This window comes from Leucoraja erinacea, chromosome 6 (assembly GCF_028641065.1).
Source record: "Leucoraja erinacea ecotype New England chromosome 6, Leri_hhj_1, whole genome shotgun sequence".
In the NCBI taxonomy this organism is placed as follows: domain Eukaryota; kingdom Metazoa; phylum Chordata; class Chondrichthyes; order Rajiformes; family Rajidae; genus Leucoraja; species Leucoraja erinaceus.
The window spans coordinates 46,879,082-46,899,580 of NC_073382.1; the positions used below are offsets into that span (position 1 = coordinate 46,879,082).

At 41.6% G+C, this 20,499-nt stretch overlaps 2 protein-coding genes across 3 annotated transcripts in view; one reads left to right on the top strand and one right to left on the bottom strand.

Annotated features, from left to right (window-relative positions):
* On the top strand, positions 1-6,845 carry mtif3 (mitochondrial translational initiation factor 3). 2 transcript variants are annotated; one of them, XM_055636906.1, is made up of 5 exons: positions 1-200; positions 1,788-2,284; positions 3,572-3,726; positions 4,971-5,140; positions 6,573-6,845. In XM_055636906.1, exons 2-4 carry the CDS (start codon positions 1,789-1,791, stop codon positions 5,121-5,123), a joined length of 804 nt encoding a protein of 267 aa, XP_055492881.1. In that variant the 5' UTR covers positions 1-200; position 1,788; the 3' UTR covers positions 5,124-5,140; positions 6,573-6,845. The 2 variants fall into 2 exon arrangements, with proteins under 2 accessions (XP_055492881.1, XP_055492880.1); XM_055636905.1 differs by lacking the exon at positions 6,573-6,845 and having other exon boundaries at positions 5-200; positions 4,971-5,270.
* The window catches only part of gtf3aa (general transcription factor IIIAa), a 25,989-nt gene continuing 10,665 nt past the window's right edge, over positions 5,176-20,499 (bottom strand). The window contains exons 6-9 of the mRNA XM_055636904.1: positions 13,794-13,877; positions 10,750-10,979; positions 6,886-6,939; positions 5,176-6,093 (exon numbers count right to left, since the gene is read on the bottom strand). Of these exons, the coding sequence (XP_055492879.1) occupies positions 5,920-6,093; positions 6,886-6,939; positions 10,750-10,979; positions 13,794-13,877 (542 nt within the window). The 3' untranslated portion in view covers positions 5,176-5,919. The remainder of the gene's footprint in view (positions 6,094-6,885; positions 6,940-10,749; positions 10,980-13,793; positions 13,878-20,499) is intronic.

The window sequence follows — 20,499 nt, forward strand, 5'->3', positions numbered from 1 at the left end:
TGGAAGCTGCCCTTTGCGTCTTTCACATTCATTGGGCATTGCCAGACTCTGCACCTCCTCCTCCATCTCCTCCTCCCCTCACCGTCTCCCGCTGGCTCAGGGACAGTTGCCTTAGACAGCTGTGTTTCTGGCAGATTTCACCGTTCCCCCCCCACCCGGGAGTGGGGATTGGAGCTGCGAAGAAGAGACTCGGGTAGCGGGTGAGTGCAGTACGCGAGGCCCGGGATCTGGGCCGAAGCCTCGGGCCCACAGTAGGGGCCAGGCCGGGTCGGGGCGGCTGGCGCTCGCTCGGCCGCAGCCGGAACCGCGAGTGAGCTGCAGCTGCGCTGCGACCCCCTCAAGCCCTAGCACTGGAGAACAGCCCATCAGCGTGAGACCCTCCTTCCCTGACCCAGTCACTTTTAACGTTTGTTCTCACTTTAAATCCTTACCTGGTGCTTTTAACGATAAATCGTTTTAAAAAAAATTCTCCATTTTTAGTCGTGCACGCGTTATTTAAAAATGTAATAAAATGTTTCATGAACATTGCAGGCTGAGGGGAGATCCTTTATGAGAGGCATAGTTAGGGTAAACAGTCAACCTTTTTTTAAAGATATGCAGGGCAAGTTTTTTTACACAGAGGGTGGTGGGTGCCTGGAACATGGTGCCAGGGATGGTGATTGAGGCATATATGATAGTGGCGTTTAGGAGGCTTTTGGATAGGCACATGGATATGCAAGGAATGGAGGGGTATGGATTATGTGCAGGCAGATGAGATTAATGTCATTTTCTCATCATGTTCAGTCTTGTGGGCTGAAGGGCCTTTCCCCATGCTATACTGTTCTATGTATATGCAATCCAGCAGTATGAATATTGATTTCTCTAACTTCAAGTAACCCTTCTTTTCCCTATCTCCATCCCTCCCCACCTTAGTTCTCCAACTAGTTTCACTGTCCTCCTGATTAATTTTACTGATTTCATGCCAAGTTCTTACCTTCCATTCAGTTAACAATAAACCATTCTACATTTCCTTGATCGTCTGTTTTGATCTGTTGTTTTTACACCTTACCCTTCCATATCTCTAGTCTCCCTCTCCCCTGACTAAGTCTGAAGAAGGGTCTCGACCCAAAACTACCTATTCCTTCTCTCCAGAGATGCTGCCTAACCCGCTGAGTTACTCCAGCATTTTGTCTCTCATTATGAGCATGAAATTGAGGAATTCAGCCAGTTGTCTAGGAATAATTGTATAAAAACTTACTTTCAGAAAGACATTAATTCTGGATTATTGTAGCAAAAAAGGATCCAAGAACAAAGAGTAGGGGTTAAACAGACTACTTGTTAGCCTAATACATTTCTATAATTCCATATCAGAAACATACCTCTAAGAAAGGCGATGAGGAGTCATTTATTTGTCAGAGGGTGGTGAATCTATAGAATTCATTGCCAGACAGCTATGGAGGCCGTCCTTGGTTATTTGTAAATCTGATTGACAGATTCTTGATTAGTAAGGGTGAATATGGGGGAAAAGGCAGGAGAACGAGGTTGAGAGGGAAAGTAATCAGCCTTGATTGAATGGCAGAGTAGACTCGAAGGGCAATTCTGCTCGTACAGCTTATTAATATGAATTTATTAATACAGCTTCCTAAGCTGGAGCTCATTCCTTATTCCTGTTTCATCCAAAAAGCATGGTCGTTTCCTTTCAAGTGAATCAATTTAAGTTGGAACTTGACAGTAACAATACTGAAAATCACTACACAGCCAAAGTGGCATAAAACCCATCAGCTTGTCTCTACTGTATTGTCTTTTAGGATGGCTGCAAGCTACGCATGGAAAATTGCTTTCAAGACACTGCAAACTAAAGCTGGCTGGTATGTTTGCAATGAGAATGCAAGATATTTTCATAGTTTATTGTCAAGGACAGTGATGAAGATTCACCCATCCAGCTGTATCATTCCCTACTGGCAACAGGCCTGTAGGATGCCGCCTCTAAAAACCTTTACAACTGGCGAGGATGAGCCTGAGACAGTGCAGCACAAGATCAAAACAGATCCAAGAGCACGGAAAGCAATAGGAAGCATTGGTAGAAAAATTCGTCATCGCATCATTCACATAATAGATGAAAATGGAGAAAATCTGGGGAATCAGCACAGGGCCGACGTTATTCGCATGATGGATGAGCGTGGCATCAAAATTGTGCCTCTCAACGAAAATGCAGATCCTCCAGTGTACAAGTTAATGACAGGAAAACAGATTCACGAGGAACAAATGAAACTCAGAGAAAAACAGAAGGCCAAACTCAAAACTGGTAAGTGGGTGTCATTGTTTCTCATGAGATTTCAAATGCTTGTAAAAAAAACCTCTGAATATACTTTTGTTATAAAAGTAGAACCATCCATTTCTGGGGTTTGCGATTCTCTCGTTGCACTAATGTTAATTGGAATCACTACAAAACTCCAGTGTCTTTGTTTGATGTGTGGACAATTCTTTTCAACATATAATTTATGTCAAGTGTGTTTTATTTTCAAATTTCCCAAAACAGAACAATGAAATTCTTACTATAGCAGCACAACAGATATGTAAACATAGTACTCTGTAAACCCCATAACAAAAGTGCAGTAGTATACTGTAGTGTATATACAGCAGTATATATACTGTAGTTGTTATGTTTTAATAGCCTGAGGGTTATAAGAAACAACCTGGACATTAGTTTTCAGGCTCCTATACTTTCTTCCCAATGGCAGGAATGAAATTAGTTTGTGCTAAGGGTGGTGTGGGTCTCTGATGATGCTGGCTGCCTGTTATGAGGCAGCAACTTGTAGATCCCTTTGATGGTGGGGAGGTCTGTGCCCGTGATGAACTGGGCAATGGTCACCACATTTTGCAATCATATTCGTTCTTGGGCATTCGAGTTGCCGGACCAGGCAGGGATGCATCCCGTCTCAATGTTCAGGTACCTCGATGCTAAAAGTAAAACAAATTATAAGCAGTTTGTTTGCAGGTCACATTGATGCTCAGAATCTCTCCATTGCCATCCAGTGGGCAGAATATAGAAGCATCTCTTTATTGGGAAAATCTTTAAAAACCATCATTAATTGTGGACCCAATATAATTCAAAACAAAAATACAAACCTACTGTTATGGTTGACTTTTTGAACAAAAATAGATGAACATAGAAAGCAAAATACTAGCTGCAGGAAATCTGATATGGAAGTTACAAGATGCTGAAATTAAAAGCTATGCAGGTTTATCAAAAGAAAGGGACGTCATGGATACCTACCCCACTGTGAACATTCAGTGTCCCCTCCTGAGTGCTTCAAACTAGCACGTAGGATTGTGTAGGAAGGGACTGCAGATGCTGGTTTATACCAAAGATAGACAAAGTGCTGAAATTACTCAGCGGGTCAGACAGCATCTCTGGAGAAAAAGGATGGGTGATGTTTCAGGCTTTTTCAGACTGGGTCAATCTTCAGACTGGGTCTATCTAGCACAAAGAATTTACAGGTTTTGAATGTGCTTTGGCCACCTAGACCACATGTTTTTAAACATTAAATAGTTGGATTTTCTCCCCCCCCCCTTTTTTTTTGGAACACAGGAGCTTTCCAAATTAAGGAACAGACTTTCTCAGCTGATATTGCAAAGCATGACCTACAAACAAAAATTAAACATATCCAGCAGTGGGTTGAAAAGCATCACCATGTTCGGATTACTGTTCGAAAAGGAGCTGCTACAGATAAAGTAGAGGAAATGGTAAGACTGCATGTGATGAACAAAATGTTTTGGTTCAATCTATTATGCTGCTCTTGACCATGAAGCTACTAAATGAAAGATGATCTGAGATCAAAGTATTTTGACTCCCATCTTTGTACTTGGAAGATTTTTTTAATTAGTTGCAACCTACTGTTTTAAACATTGGAGAACAGAAAATGGGTATTAAATCCAATTGCAACCTTAATTTTATACAGCTTTGTAGATTGTTGATCAAAATAACAAAAGTGACGCAATCAACAAAGTACACATATTTGTTTGAAATGTATTCAGATGCCAAGATAGACTTTACTTGATAGGTAGGTGTATGATATCAACATTGGTCTCAAGACAATTTATTAAATTTGAAAGATTGTTATTTGAACATGCTTGCTTTTAGAGAATGATAATGTTTAAAACAAAATCTATTGATTTTTACAATGATCTTGTGTACAAATTGCACATTATATACCAATCTCAACATTACTAAATTTAATCCATGAAAATATTTTGCACCCAATATAATGCTCTGGCATGGCAAAGGGTTTGATAACCACAACAACAGCAACATCTGCATTTAATCTGCTACCTTGACACTTAGTTAATGAAGAAATAATCTCCAGTTTTTTAAATGTTGAAAGCAGAACATTTCCACTTGGAAATTTAACGTTCAAATGAGAATTTCTTCTCAGATGAGTATTTTGCAAGTTTTCATAGGATTACTAAATTATGAGGGGAAAAAAAAACAAATTTATAATATACAAAAAGCAGTTTGGAAACATTTAGCTGCCTATAAGAGGAATTAACTGTGCAGTGTAAAGTTAGAATCCTTCAAAGGCCTTCCTTCAAGTTTTTAATTCATTCAAGATTTTTCATTACGTTGAGTGGCAGTAGTGCAGCAGCAGAGTTGCTACCTTGCAAGACCATAGACCCAGGTTCGATCATGACTGGGGTGCTGTTCGTACAGTGTTTGTACGTTCTCCGTGACCACATGGGTGCTCCGGTTTCCCCCCTCATTCCAAAGTCGTACAGGTTTTTAGGTTAATTGGCTTCTGTAAATTGTTCCTAGTGTATAGGTTAAGATAGTGCTAGTGTACAGGGTGATCGCACGTCGGCACAGACTCGGGCTGAAGACTTCTGCACTGTATCCCTAAAGTCTTAATTCATCTAGTTTCAACAGCATGCAACGCAGCTACTGTTTATACTCTGAACAATGTTTCTAACTTTAACGTTTTAATCTCTTAAAGGAATCATTGCTGGATCAAGTTGTTCAGTCCATGCCAGATAAAGCTACCTTCATGTTGAGACCAAAGATCATTAAAGAAGGGAAAGCAGTTATGTGTGTTCTGCGGCATCTGTCTGAAAAAGAAATGAAGAAATTGAATCAAAGTGAAGGCTGAATCAGACTGCCTAAAAGGTGCAATGGTCAGAAACTTTGACGAAAACTATTTCCAAAGAGCAGTTTCATTTTAATTATGTTTTTGTACATAGCTTTTAAAAATCCTTCACATTACAGATCAATGATTAAAGAAAAAACAATGTAATATATTTCTTCTTGGCTATGTGTCAGTTGACTGAGAAATGATCAGACTGGCTCAAAACATGAATTAAGGCAACTTTGGTCATGTCCTGCAGTTAAATAGCAGTGATGCAACTGAAAGAAAGTTGCAATTAAATGGAAGAGGAAAAAAGTTGCAAAGATTGTTGAAATAGGAAGAGGGGCTATTTGACATAAAAGCTGAAATGTACAAGGGCAGTACAATGGAGACTGCACATGCTGGAATCTTGCGCACAAAAGAGACTGCTGGTGGAACTCAGCAGGTCAGGCAGCATCTGTGGAGGGAAATGAACAGACGATTTTTTGGGGTCAGGATCTTTCTTCAGACAATGTCCGAGTCTGAAGAAGGGTCACAGCACTAAAGGTCATCTGCTGTTTCCCTCCACAGAAGCTGTCTGACCCACTGAGTCCTTCCTTGTGTTTAATAGCAGAACTTTTGCCAAACAACTCAGTTGAAATAAATGAAATTAGGTATTAATTACATGGAGAATACTACTTATTGCTATTAAGTATTTAAAAGATAGGCTCAAATCTCCAAATCACCTGTATAGCATTGAAAAGCCATCCAAGGTTTCAGTTATTGTTTACACATCAATATGACAAACTTTTAAAGTTCAAGGTTTCCTCAACAGTAATAATTAATTAGCTACGACAGGCTCCAGCAGCTCAGTTTTCTTCTTTAATTCTGACATCTTGGCGTTTTCAAGCATTTCAGATAAATTAGTCACGGCTGCAGCGGACTGCTGTTTCCTAGGAGGAAGGTATCCAGCAAGGCGCGAGGCAAGAGAACGTTTCGGACGAGGCCGTTTTCCCTGTAGGAAACAAAATGCAAACTGTAATAAAACTAAACGCTTTCTTCTCAGACTGTTGCCGCTTTTGTGCTTCACGTGCCAAATACAAACACATGTTTTAAAAGATGATAACTGGGACTCCCAGAAGTTGAGCAGTGAACATTTTCTGCTCTGAGATTTTACTGGTTGCACACTTCTCACGACACTGGTGGATTATTATATGTGTTAAAACCTTTGATTTTTGGCTCACGAAGCTGAATTAAACTCAGGAAAACTAGTGTTCGTACAAATGGAAATGGCAACGGGGACAAGGTTTCTGTAGGTTGGATAATAATGCCTCAGCATTAAGACCTCAACTAAAATGCACAAGGAAATAATTTTGCATTTGAGGAGTACGAAACTGTTTTCTTCTGAAGGACATTTTGATTAGCCAGACAATTCTGATGACAGTTTAAAACATTGTGGAAATTAACAAGTGGCCAACTCTGTTTGTGTTTCAGTTGTCGCAAGACAAAACTTTATTGTCCTGCAAAAGTGAAAGCACTGAAAATTTCAAGATATTCAAGTCTCGTGGATGGTTCTTTCACAATCACAGAAGCATTAAATCTCTCTTTTATTAAGATGTGCAGTGGTGAAAAAATTCATTATCACATTATCTTCCACAATGTATCTCTAAACTAAACTTGCAGTTACAAGAATGAATAGACCATCATTTGTACCAAAGTTTAATTACTTATTTGAATAGTTACTCTTTAGTTCCCCATATATTCGTAAAGCACACTGCTAAATAAAAATGTAAACTACAATATGTACCTTTAATTTCTGTTTTTTAGGGTCATGTATAACAGAATGGCGGTCCAAACTTTGCTGCAAGAAAAAAAGTGGTAATATTTTAAGCATCTTACATTATCGGTTTGTCAAAGCATGCATGCCATTCAAGAGAGATTTAATCCATGAAGTGTTCATAAACCAATACATATATAAATTAGCCAACACTTATAGCCTTCTAGAATTTACAGCAAATTTTTTTAAATGAGAATTAATAATAAGGTAACATTCACACCAAAAGTTAAGTTTCTATGTGGTCATTTTTGGTGTGCTGTACTTAAATTCAACTGTACTTAAATTCTGAGGAAATGAAACTGGGCAGGTAGTAGAATTGTCAGCGGGGGAACACTTTGGGAACAGTAAGAGACACACTGGCAGAAGTAAATTGGAAGCAGATGCTTGTGAGTAACACAACATCTAGCAATTAGGTGTTATTTGAAAAGTGCCACCAAGATCTTATGATTAAGGTGGCTGCCTTACACCGCCAGAGACCCGGGTTTGATCCCGATTAAGGTGCTTGTCTGTACGGAGTTTGTACGTTCCTCCCATGACCTGCATGGGTTTTCTCCGAGATCTTCGGTTTCTTCCCACACTCCAAAGACGTACAGGTTTGTACGTTAATGGGCTTGGTATAAATGCATACAAAAAAGTCTCTAATGTGTGCAGGGTAGTGATAATATGTGGGGATCGCTGGTCAGTGCAGACTCAGTGGGCAGAAGGTAGGTATGTTGCAAAACCTACTTGAATCGTCGTTGAGAATCTACCCCAGGCCCCGTGCGTGATTTTGGCGCTGTTTAGAGGGGGCGGGTTTAAAACGCGATTTTTACTAGGCTGTTGTAATCGAAAATGTTCAGCCTAGTAAATCATTAACGAAAAATCGCTGAAAGACCCCGTCGCAAAAGGTATTATTCGTTTTTATGGCCTTGTATAATAGTTATAGTAGTTTAAAAATCGCTCTCTAAACCCGCGACCTCTCGCAGCCCCAGGGTTTTATAAAGCAAACAATTAAAGGTATGTACCTTATTTTTACATTAAAAGGGGCTTCTTAAGAACCCTGTATATAAAGTTTTCTATAGCGAGTAGCTCATTTTGGCCCCATTATATCCCGCAGTATTTTTCTGGGTATTTGAAGGCACAAATCCAGCGCAATGTGAATGTTCTAAACCAGCGCGTTCACAGGATCCCACTAGAAAGCTGATTTAAAATGGACTTTAATTTACAGCAATTGAACACTAAATTCCTTCCATTTGGCCTATAAAAATCATGTTTTATTGTGAATTATTTGTGAATATTATTTGGACATTTAGGCTATTTAAAAATGTTAATCATTTATTAAGAAATGGATAGATGTTTAGATCTAGTAATTGAAGTTTGAAATTAGCTACAATTGGGTAACTAACTAATTATATGCTTTAATTTCAGGTCATCCAAGTAAGATTATTTTATATTTGTTTCAGAATGGTTCAATCTATGATAACTGAAAATTTCATTCAGTTCTCTTAATTTTTAAGAAGGTTATGGGCTTTTGACTGTCCATGATCACAGCTTTTTTGTTATGTCCATAGAAAATCAATAGGGAACAAGATGCTAATTTCCGAGTGTGAAAATGGCCATAACTTTTTTATTACTTGAGATATGAAAGTGAATTAGGTGTCAAATTAAACTTATTTTTATGCTTTATCTGATGGGATAAATTGCAGACTTGATTTTTTAAATCTCAAAATTTTGTAACATTGCTACAGAAGGGCTTGTTTCCGCACAGTATCTCTAAACTAAACTAAATTAGGGCCAAATGGATATTGAAAGTTTGACCAGGATTTTTTTTTTAAATGGATGCACATGGCAAGTCGTGTCAACTGGAATCAAGCAAGTCTCATGAGAAATATAGGTATAGGAGAGAATTTAAAAAAACAGAGCAAAGAGAAGTAACTTTGTTTATTATCTACAGTGCCCTCCATAATGTTTGGGGCAAAGACCCATCATTTGTTAATTTGCCTCTGTACTCTACTATTTGAGATTTGTAATAAAAATCACATGTGGTTATAATGCACATTGTCAGATTTTAATAAAGGCAATTTTTATACATTTTGGTTTCACCATGTAGAATTACAGCTGTGCTTATACATAGTCCCCCCATTTCAGGGCACCATAATGTTTGGGACACATGGCTTCACAGCTGTAATTGCTCAGGTATGTTTAATTGTCTCCTTTAATGCAGGTATAAGAGCTCTCAGCACTTAGTCTTTCCACCACCTTTGGAAACTTTTATTGCTTTTTATCAACATGAGGACCAAAGGTGTGCCAATGTACGTCAAATAAGCCATTATGAGACTGAGAAACAAGAATAATACTGTTAGAGACATCAGCCAAACCTTAGACTTAACAAATTCAACTGTTTGTAACAACATTAAGAAGAGAGAGCACTGTTGATCTTACTAATTGCAAAGGGACTGGCAGGCCAAGGAAGACCTCCACAGCTGAAGACAGAAGAATTCTCTCTATAATAAAGAAAAATCACCTAACATCTGTCCAACAGATCAGAAACACTCTTCAGGAGTCAGGTGCCCATTTGTCAATGACCACTGCCCGCAGAAGACTTCATGAACATAAGTAAAGAGGCTACACTGCAAGAGGCAAACCATTGGTTAGCTGCAAAAATAGGATGGCCAGATTACAGTTTACCAAGACGTACTTAAAAGAGCAACCAGTTCTGGAAAAAGGTCTTGTGGACAGATGAGATGAAGATTAACTTATATCAGAGTGATGGCAAGAGCAAAGTATGGAGGAGAGAAGGAACTCCCAAGATCCAAAGCATACCACCTCATCTGTGAAACACGGTGGTGGGGGTGGTATGGCCTGGGCATGTATGGCTGCTGAAGGTACTGGCTCACTTATCTTCATTGTTGATACAACTGCAAATGGTAGTAGCATAATGAATTCTGAAGTGTAAAGACACATCCTTTCTGCTCAAGTTCAAACAAATACCTCAAAACTCATTGGCCGGCGGTTCATTCTACAGTAAGACAATGATTTCAAACAACTGCTAAAGCAACAAAGTAGTTTTTCAAAGCTAAAAAATGGTAAATTCTTGAATGGCCAAGAGCTTCGACCGCCCCGGGCCGCGGTGTTTGAACCGGCCCGTTTGCGGAGCACGGATTCAGCCGCGGGACTTGCTCACCATCACCCGGCGGGGTCACAACATTGGAGGCCTGGATTGCCTCAGCGCAGAGGGAGAGCAAGGAGGGAAGAGACAATGACTTTGGGACTTTAAACTGTGTCGAGTGTTTGTCTTGTTATTTATTCTATGTTATGACTGCAGGCTAAACCATTTCGTTGCACTGAAAAGTGCAATGACAATAAATTGAATCCAATCCAATCAATCACCTGATCTGAACCCAATTGAGCATGCCTTTTATATGCTGAAGAGAAAACTGAAGGGAACTAGCCCCCAAAACAAACAAAAGCTAAAGATGGCTGCAATAGAGAACTTAAGTTTTGTTTCCCCCAGAGTGAAAGACACCAAGGGTTGATCTGAGGTAAAAGGGACATTGTTCTGCATATCAACAATTATTGTTTTTTGATATTCCTATTACATGGTAGGAGTATCAAAAAAAAAAAGGTTGATATCCAGAACTGCCAGAAGTGGTAGAATCAGATAGATACAATCACTACATTTCACCCATGTTTAGACAGGCATGTGAACTGCTAAGACATCAGTATAGATTCGTAAAGTATTAGGATTCAGGTGGCAGATAGGCAAAAAGTCAGCATGGATGTGGTGGGGTAAAAGGCTTGTTCCTAGGCTCCAAAACTAAAACTTATTTAAATTTAGAATTTTAAAGAACTTACTTTCATTGAAAAAGCTTTCCTACAGTCGGGATGGTTACAAATAAAGTTTTGCTGTTGCTCATGAAAAGAAAGAATATGGCTTTGCAGATTGAATGATGTGGTATAAGTTCTCTCACAGCCATTTCTGGGACACCGAAAGACCTCCCTCTCTTGACCATGAATTTTAAGATGTGCTTGAAGATTGTCGTTCCGTTTAAACTTCTTACTGCACTCACTGCAAACAAAGACTTCTATATAACAAAACAAAATCAAATCAATACAAAATTTACATTCTTATCACATCCAATTGACAACTTCCCATTACACATTTCACACAAATTATTCTAGTGAGTAAAATGTAATCCAAATATGAATAAGATCATAGCATAGTAACTTCTCAAATGATTGAACTAATCCACAATCCCCAAGTTCTGAAATGACAGATACTTTTATCCCTTAAATTTTTAAATTAATATCTTTCCAATAACAACTTCTACGATTTTACAATGAATAATCCAAAGAAACTTCAATGTAGAAATAAGGAACTGCAGATGCCAGTTTACACAAAAGGACACAAAGTAATAGCAGCATCTCTGGACGACATGGATAGGTGACGTTTTGGGTTGGGAGTCTTCTTCAGTCTGAAATTAAATGTTACCTATCCGTTCTCCAGAGATGATGCCTGACCCCACTGTTACTCCAGCACTTTTGTCCTTCAACGCTGGAAATCTAAAATTACAGAAAATGCTGAAACTCAACAGGTCAGACAGTATCTGTGGACAGATACATTTTAAGGTCAAAATCTTTATCAAAACCGGGCAAGGAAAAGCAGGTTGCAGGAGAGATGGTAGAGCAAAAGGAATAAGCGACCCAACACCAGGGCGAGGCCAGGTTCTTATGGTAATAAGTTGTTAATGACGCCATGTGGTTGACAAGTTAATTATAGTAAATGAGCAAGAGAAGACACAAAGAACATCCAACAAAACCTGTGAAATGCAGAGATGTAGGAAATGCCCAGCAGATCAGGCAGCATTCATTGTACAGTCAGATAAACTGTAATACAGATGGCATTCATTCATTATTATTGAAGAGTCGAAATGAAGGTAGAGGCACAATCCAACTTAAAATTAAAAAGTTGTATTTTCTTCATTAGATAAATGGAAGTAACATGATCATTATGTATTCATTTTACAGGAAAGATAACTTTGAAAGAGATTTGGGGGGTTGAGAAGAAAATATCAAACTCTTTAAAAAAAAAAAAAATCAAATACTTTCCATTGAATAATTTCAATGTACAAAAAATCCAAAAATAAGCGAGTGTGGCACAACCAGCTAGATGACTGTCCATTTCCATGAAAAATTTCTATCTATGTTGTAACAGGTATTACCCAATAGTAGACCCAATATTTCAAATGCATATTTCATTATTCCTCAACAATTCATTGCAGTTAATTTACTCTAGATGGCGAGGTTATTAAATACAGGTGCACAACCTTTTATCCGAAGATCCAAATAACGAAAAGCTCCGAATAGCGGACATTTTTTCAGTCCTTGAAGAAAGGTCCTTGAAGACGTTTACTGAGGGCGGCCGCAGAGGTGACAGTGGAACATCCGGTCGGTCCTCGAAGAAAGGGGAACTAAATCCCCATTCATAAAAGAGGTGAGGGTATATTGCGCGGGAGGCTTAATAATTGACAATCTGCTGCTGCCTGCCCGCTGAGTTAAAAAGTTCCCACGGTAGACTCACGATACACAATGTATCGTGAGTCTTGCGTGGGAACGTTTTAACGGGCAGGCAGCAGCAGATTGTCGCTCGCTTCAGTTTCACCCCACGTACACCCCTCTGCTTCCCGGCCATGTGTGTGACCCCTTCCCTCCCCTCTCCAGTTCCCCGCCCATTGCACCGGCGCGGGGGCTTTGCACTGTCTTCACGTCGGCGATGCCAGCCAGCAGGTCAGTGCCAGTCACCGGAGACGTCAAGACCAACGGGACACCGACCCCCAGGCCCACTGCAAGCACGGAGATCCTAGAGACCCACAACCAGCAGCAGCCCAGCCCCGTTCCAACTCCAGAGGAACACGCTCCCCGTAGGGACAGAAGCTGATGGTGTGCAAGGTGGTGTCTTGTTCTTGGGGTTGCAGATGAGGGGGCGCAGCTCGGGCTGTGACGTCTCCGGTCACCCCCCTGTACAGGAGCTGAGACTGGGAACTGTATCGCCCTTGCAGATGAGCAGGAGAGTGGGGTTGTTTGCAGTTGCAGACGGAGGGGGCAAGGGCGGTACAGTTCACAGTCTCAGCTCCTGTCCAGGGGGGTGGCCGGAGACGTCAGGACCAACGGGACACCGACTGCAAGCACGGAGATCCCAGAGACTCACAGCCAGCAGCAACTCTAGCCCAGCCCCGTTCCAACTCCAGAGGAACCCGGGTTGCGGATGAGGGGGCGCAGCTCGGGCTGTGGGCGAACTGCCACTTGTTGCTGTAGCGGCCCATCGGGGAGTGGGTTCCTGTTGGTCCGGATTCCTCTGGAGTTGGAGGGACAGGGAGACACAGCGGCTTTTGAGAATGGTGGGCAATCACTTCCAAAGTTCTGCCAACACAGTCAGTACACCTCTCCTATACTCGTCTCCCGCACTAAGATTATCTCGCAGAGAATGATCCCAGCCTAACCCTCCCTATTCTGCAAGAAAAAACTAAATTGAAGACTCAAACTCGCGATCGAGTAACTGCCGGGATCGAGGCGCAAATTTGCGACCTTGTGGATATGAGCCGAGCACTCTACCACTGAGCCAGCCGTTAAAATCTATGCTAAAAATCTTCCAATCCGAAAGCCGAAAAATTCCGAATTACGAAAAGTGTCTGGTCCCAAGGCTTTCGGATAAAAGGTTGTGCACCTGTACCAAAAAAAAAGGATTATTCCAAATCGTATTAACACAGAATCAACTTTATTCCCTACTTTTATTAAATAAGATGCAGTGCAGTTTATAATATAAAACAGAATTATACAATATGCATTTGCCTCCCATTTATTGAAAGCTACTAAGAGCTGATACTCATTTCTGTGCTTACCTTTGTGTTCCTTCCGCTTGTGATTAACTAACTCTGTCCAGGTTTTTCCAATAAATGAACAGCATTCTACTTTGCACTTGTAACCTGCAGAATGAAATAACGTTTCAGTTCATTGTTAAAACTTCAAGAGTTCAAAGAAGCACATGTGCTTAGGTCAACATTTCCTTCAAATTCAATTTTACATTTTTCATTAGTTTGTGGTATCAAAGGTATTTTATTAGTCACATTCACACACACCCAGGTGTAGTGAAGTGAAATGCTTTTTGCCATTTTGCAGCACACAAAAAAAGAATACAGACATAACACCAATGAGAGTCTTAAACACATAGAACATCCCCCCACAATGGCTCCCATCATGAGGGAAGGCACAAAGTCCAGTCCCCAACTCCAGTTCACCCATAGTCGGGCCCATTGAGGCCTCCACAGTTGCCTCTACGGAGGCCCGATGTTCCAGGCCGTTCTCGCCGGGTGATGTTGCTCCGGCGTTGGGAGAGTCCTCCCAGCGGCCTGGGAACCCTGGAACGGCCGCTTCCGCACTGGAGGCCGCGGCTTCCGAAGCCAACAAGGCCGCGCCGGTTGGAGCTCCACCACTGGCGATCTCATCTAGAGATCCCAGGTTCCCGATGTTAAGTTCAGCGCCGCCGCCCGCAGCTGGTCGCTCCACAGACCCGCAGCTCCGCGATGTTTTACCCGGCGGTTCTTCAGTTCACCGGAGCTCCAGCGCGGTGACCCAGGCAAGGCATCGCCCGCTCCGCGATAGCGCTCCAGCGCTGTGCCGCCGCTGAAGCTGAGGTTCTGGGCGGTCCCCGACAGGAAACGCCGCTCCAGGCCCGCTGGTAGGCCGCGAGGACGGGTCGCAGCTGCAGCCCGGAGAAAAGCCGCCTCTCCGACCTGAAAGGTAGTTCCCCACCCCCCACATAAAAAAAAGTCTAGACCTCCAAACAAAACACTTAACTAACTAAAATTAAAAAAAAAGATGAAGAGACTGACAGCTGCTGGTATAACAGTTTCTAGCTTTACAATCAATGCTGACTTAATCAGAGAAAAGTAATTCTTGTCTGTGCTCAGTGTGCCGACGGAGAAGGTGGGCTTTCAGCATATGACAAACCATAACATTTGTAATTTTAAATCAACATTTTGACATGCTGGATCAATATCAGATCATGCAAGAAACCAAATAAACTGCCAGTAACAAAATATTTAACTTTAATCAAGTTTAGCTGGTTAGTTGCTGATCACATTTAGCTTTTTAATCAAACTAAATATAACCTATGTACTGTTTTAAAAATGAAAGAGCACCAGTTAAAAAGTTTCTAAATAGCAAAGAAAATCTTAACATCCAAAGTATTTTTTTAAGCGACCCAACACCACCTCCTTAATATCAACACGGCCAAAATCTACATGCCCCTCCCTAATATCACCCGCCATCTTCCTCCTCTTTGGTGAATACTATTGTGAAGTACTCATTAAGGACCTTGCCCACTTCCTCTGGTTCCATACATAAATTCACTCTTTGTCCACAACTGGGCTTACCCCTTCACCAGCTCCCTGCATATTTTTAATAAATTAATAAAATGCCTTGACATCATCTAGATCTCGACCCGAAACATCACCAATTCCTTTTCTCCAGAGTTGCTGTCTGACCCACTGAGTTACTCCAACTTTTTGTATTTGTCTTCAGTTTAACCAGCATCTGCAGTTCCCCCTTTCACTCACATGTCAGATCTGGATTTACCCACAAGGGGCCGCTCCCAATCCGCTCTCCCAAGTTCCTGCCTAATACTGTTATAATTAGCCTTCCCCAGTTCAGCAATTTAACCCAAGGACCAGCCATACCCTTAACTATAACTACCTCAAAACCTTATAATAACTGTTCCCAAAATGCTCCCCCACTGAAACTTTGATCACTTGGCCAGTCTCATTCCCCAGTACAAGATTAAGAACACACTTATATATATTGTTTCCAGAAAACCTATCAAAGGTCAAAATTCTGCCCCATGCAAACCCCCAGGTCTAGTCAACATTGGGGGACATTAAAATTACCTATTACAGTTAGTGTTGTTTTCACACCTTGCCACAATCTTTTTGCAAATCTGTTCCTCTGGATGCCACTAGGTATGGGGAGGCCTATAGTTTAATCCCATCATAGTGAATGAATATTTATTATTCCTGAATTCAAATTATGTTACCTCACTGAATGAGCCTCACGGATATTCAAGTGCAGCTGTGACATTCTCCCCAATCAGCAATGTAACTCCCTCACTTCTCACACATTCCTCCCTATCACACCAGAAACACTCAAGACATAGAACATTGGGCTGTCAGTCTTGCCTTTAACCAAGTTTCTATAAGAGCTACAACATAGTCCCATGTACTAATCCAGGCTAAGGTCATCTACATTACTCATTCCTGCATTAAAGTAAATACTTTATAGACAATCAGTCGTGTTGTGTTCATTCACTTGGCCTTGCCTGTTCTTCCTACCAGAATTGCTTGAGCTGACCTTCTCTTCGACCCCTCTAACTGCTGACCTACTGCTCTGGCTCCCACACACTGCCATACTTGTATAAATTCCCCCAACTAGCACGAGCAAACCTCCCTGCAGGAATATTAGATTAATCTTCAATGTAATGCCTGTACTCAGAGACGGCTCATCCAGTGTGGCTATATGGGTAGAACTCAGGAATAAGAAAGATTAAGATGTCAATATTCTATATTTAATGATGGGATTTTACTATAGGCCTATTGTTGCATTAGGATCAATTGAAACCTTTGCTCACGTTTCTGAGAATAAATCAAAACAAACCTTCATGGATATCTGAAAATGAAGCAAAGTGCTGGAAATCTGAAAGTGCTGGAAATACTCAGGTCAGATATTCTACAAACTGTTGCCTGCTTTGTTGAGAGTTTGAAGCAAACATTACTTTCTGCTTCCGCACCATTTGCATCCACTCTCTGAAGGCATTACAAAAGATCTAAAATAATCAACCAGAATTTACTTAAGAAAAGTCCTAATTTACTGTACACATCCATTTGCATGAAAATTTCCAATTCAATCGCTGCAAAAACATGTTTTTCTACAAATTCTAACTGAATTATGAATCTACACTTTTTTAATGACTGGAATTTCCATTTTCTTTTCCAGAAATTCAGAACAAACGGAAAACGGAAATTAAAGACACAATTAATGCAGCATGTTAAGATCACATTGTGCTGGAAACTCCAAGTGTTTTATTGAACAGAACTGTTTTTATTACCAAAATGTACTGAATTTTTAACAGTCAACAGAGTTTGTACACTTGGAACAGCTATAAATTCAAGGACTTTGACTTTCAAGGTCCAAAAATACAATTTTCAAGGACCAAAATCCAGCAAGTATTGTTGTTTTATCGGAGACTTGTTTATACATTGCTTGGTATTGGATGCTTTGATTCTATACCAAATAAAAGTAAGAAGGCTGGCTGCATCACATCTCAGATTTGATTGAAAATCATGTTTTGCACACCTCTGGTATAAAGTACACAGCAGGAAAAATCAACTTTCAACTCAAAAGTTCCTTCAAAGTTATGAACCATTGATATATCTCGAATTATTGCCATGTGCCCATTGGAATTTGGAGTGGAGACCTTGTTTCCTGTTGTGTTACTTGTGTGCTCTGATGTAGACACTGATTTTCACGGAAATCTGAGGTGGTGATCAGTCAATCCATTAGTCCAGGTTGCACAGAACAACACTAAACTACATAATAATTACAAACAAGGTGGTTAACTTATCTATATTCGTACTTCAATAGAGCACTGATGGTCCATTTTCTCATCTCCTAGTTGTTCATTGTGAAACCATGATAATGGAAAACTTTGCTTTTCAACCAGTCCATGCAAACCTGTACTGTCCCTGCCTGCTTCAAAGTCTCCACTATTGTCCCTGTACCCAAAAAGACAAGGATTGCTGGTATTAAAGACTACAGGCCTGTCGCACTGACCTCCAGTCATCAGGCATGAGACAGGAAAATAACTGGAAAAAGAGGAAGTGAGATTGTGTTCCAGAAAATGTTGGTAATTGTACCTTGAAATTACACCATTTCCTTCCTTGTTTACCCTTAATTTATACTGTCATTTTTTAAAATTATACCGTACTTCCAAACCTTTCAGCATGAGGGCCACATTATATATTTGGCACATTTTTGCGGGCCATAGGAAAAAAAAATGTCAGTTTTATAAATTTAATGAACTCAAAAAAGAACTTAAGTAAAACAAATGGAAGAAATTCAAAACAAAACATGTAGCCATCAATCAAGGTTAACCAACAAAATCATAAAGTTTTATGCAACCACATTAATGGGAAGGGTGGAACTGCTTTTTTGATTTCAAAATTTAATTGAAATCCCCAACTTGATAGCCTACGGCAAACTGACATGCAAGTTCCCGCACTATACAGAGTTGCAGTGCTAATGTTTTAGGTGTCGAGGCTGTCAAACAGGGGCGTCGTTTCAGGTTTTGCTTGTGGAGGCAAGCTGGTCTCCCAAGAGGGTCAACAAGATTATAGCCTATCACTGCATCCCAGTGTATAACTAATACAATAAAACATGTAATACTCAATTTGACTAAATATTGCACGGTTGCACTCACTCTCACACATACCCACACACACACTCCCACTCATACCCACACACCCACCCATTCCCATACATACTCCCACACATACCCAGACACTCCCAGTCACCCACACACTCCCCCACACACACTAATCCACACACTCCCACACATTCACTCTCCACCGGCCACCAGCGAGCCAGACCCGTCACCCGAGCACCAGGCATCTCACAAATGCAGACAGCACGTGGTCCGACTCTGCTGGGTTCTAATGCTCCTCCCCTCCCTCCTACAGGGAACATAGAAACATAGAAATTAAGTGCAGGAGTAGGCCATTCGGCCCTTTGAGCCTGCACCGCCATTCAATATGATCATGGCTGATCATCCAACTCGGTATCCCGTACCTGCCTTCTCTCCATACCCTCTGATCCCCTTAGCCACAAGGGCCACATCTTCTGCTGGGTCCTAGTGCTCCTTCCCTCCATCCTACAGGGAATATCGTTAGCAAACATATGTAACAATGTTTCCCGACTTTTAATAAAAACTAGACTAAGTGGGACCGTTGGGTCCGTCAAATGGGAGGCCTGGTCACCCAACACAACCCGTTCCCCAACGCAATATTCCACCACTCACCCATAGCCTCCAACTGCACAGGCTTGGCTTATTTCCCCTCATCCCCAGCACTCCCTCCCCCTCTACTCCTCCGCTCCCCCACCTCTCCCTCCCTTTCTGTTCCCCTACCCTCAGTCACTCCCTCCACAACTCCTCTCCCCTCCCCTCCCAACCCCCTCCTATCCCTCTATCTCCCCCACCCCCCCCCCATCTCCCTCATTCCCTCCTTTCCCACCCCCGCATCTCCCTCAACCCCCGCTTTCCCTCCTCGCCTCCCAGGATCTCGAGATTGTCCCTCATTTCCCTCTGTGCAAGCTGCGGGGAAGCCGGGCCGCAGCGGCTGTGGCCGTCCCCTCCGGCTGCTTCCGGCCAACTGGCTATGACCGTGCAACGCCGGGCGCCGCCGATGAAGGACAGAGGATGCAGCCATTCATTGCAGCCGCGGCCATTCATTGTGGCTGCGTCCACTGTCCCGGCGACGCCCCTTCCTGAGTGACAGTAGAGAAGACCAATCTGGGTGGCGGCGACTGACAGCAATCTGCACATGCGTGATCTTTACGATTTTTAAACCTTAATAAATTTTACAATATATCATCGATCGGAATGAAACTTGTTGCACTCGCAGAACAGGAGAACAGCGAGTTAACTGGCGAAAAATCATAGCGCTATCGCGTACCGTTTTGCGCCAATAGAAAAACCCCACAAACCGGAAGAGCACAAGATCAGAGTTTTAGTTATGTATAGATACGCATTATAAACAATGAAAAAAATACCACTTTACTCTGCATGAATTAATACTTTTATCACAAGGACTTTCAAGGCCTTTAAAAACAGGGCTTTCAAGGACCGTACGAGCCCCGAGTCAATCTTTATTAAAGTGAATACAATTGTTTATAGACTACAGCTCGGCGTTACATGCCATCATCCCATCCAAGCTAGTTATCAAGCTCACGGAACTAGGCCTCTACACATCCCTCTGCAATTGGATCCTCGACCTCCTCATCCACAGACCACAGTCTGTCCCAATTGGCGGAAATACCTCATCCTCAGTAACAATCAGTACGGGAGCACCTCAAGGCTGCATGCTCAGCCCCCTGTTCTACTCATTCTATATTCATGGCTGTGTAGCCGGACAGGGCGAACTCCATCATCAAGTTCGCCGACGGCACCACTGTTGTTGAATGAATTACAGATGGTGATGGATGAGAGTATATTAGTGAGATCGACCGATTGACCAAATGGTGCCAGCCCAACAACCTGGCTCCAGTAAAACCAAGGAACTGATTGTGGATTTTGGAAGGGGAAGGATGAGGACCCATAACCCTGTTTATATCAATGCTACAATGGTGGGTCAAAAATTTTAAATTCCTGGGCGTGCATATTTCCGAAGCTCTTTCCTGGACTCAGCACACTGATGCAATCATAAAGAAGGCATATCAGCACCTCTACTTCCTGAGAAGATGACGGAGAGTTGGTATATCAAGGAGGATCCTCTTGAACTT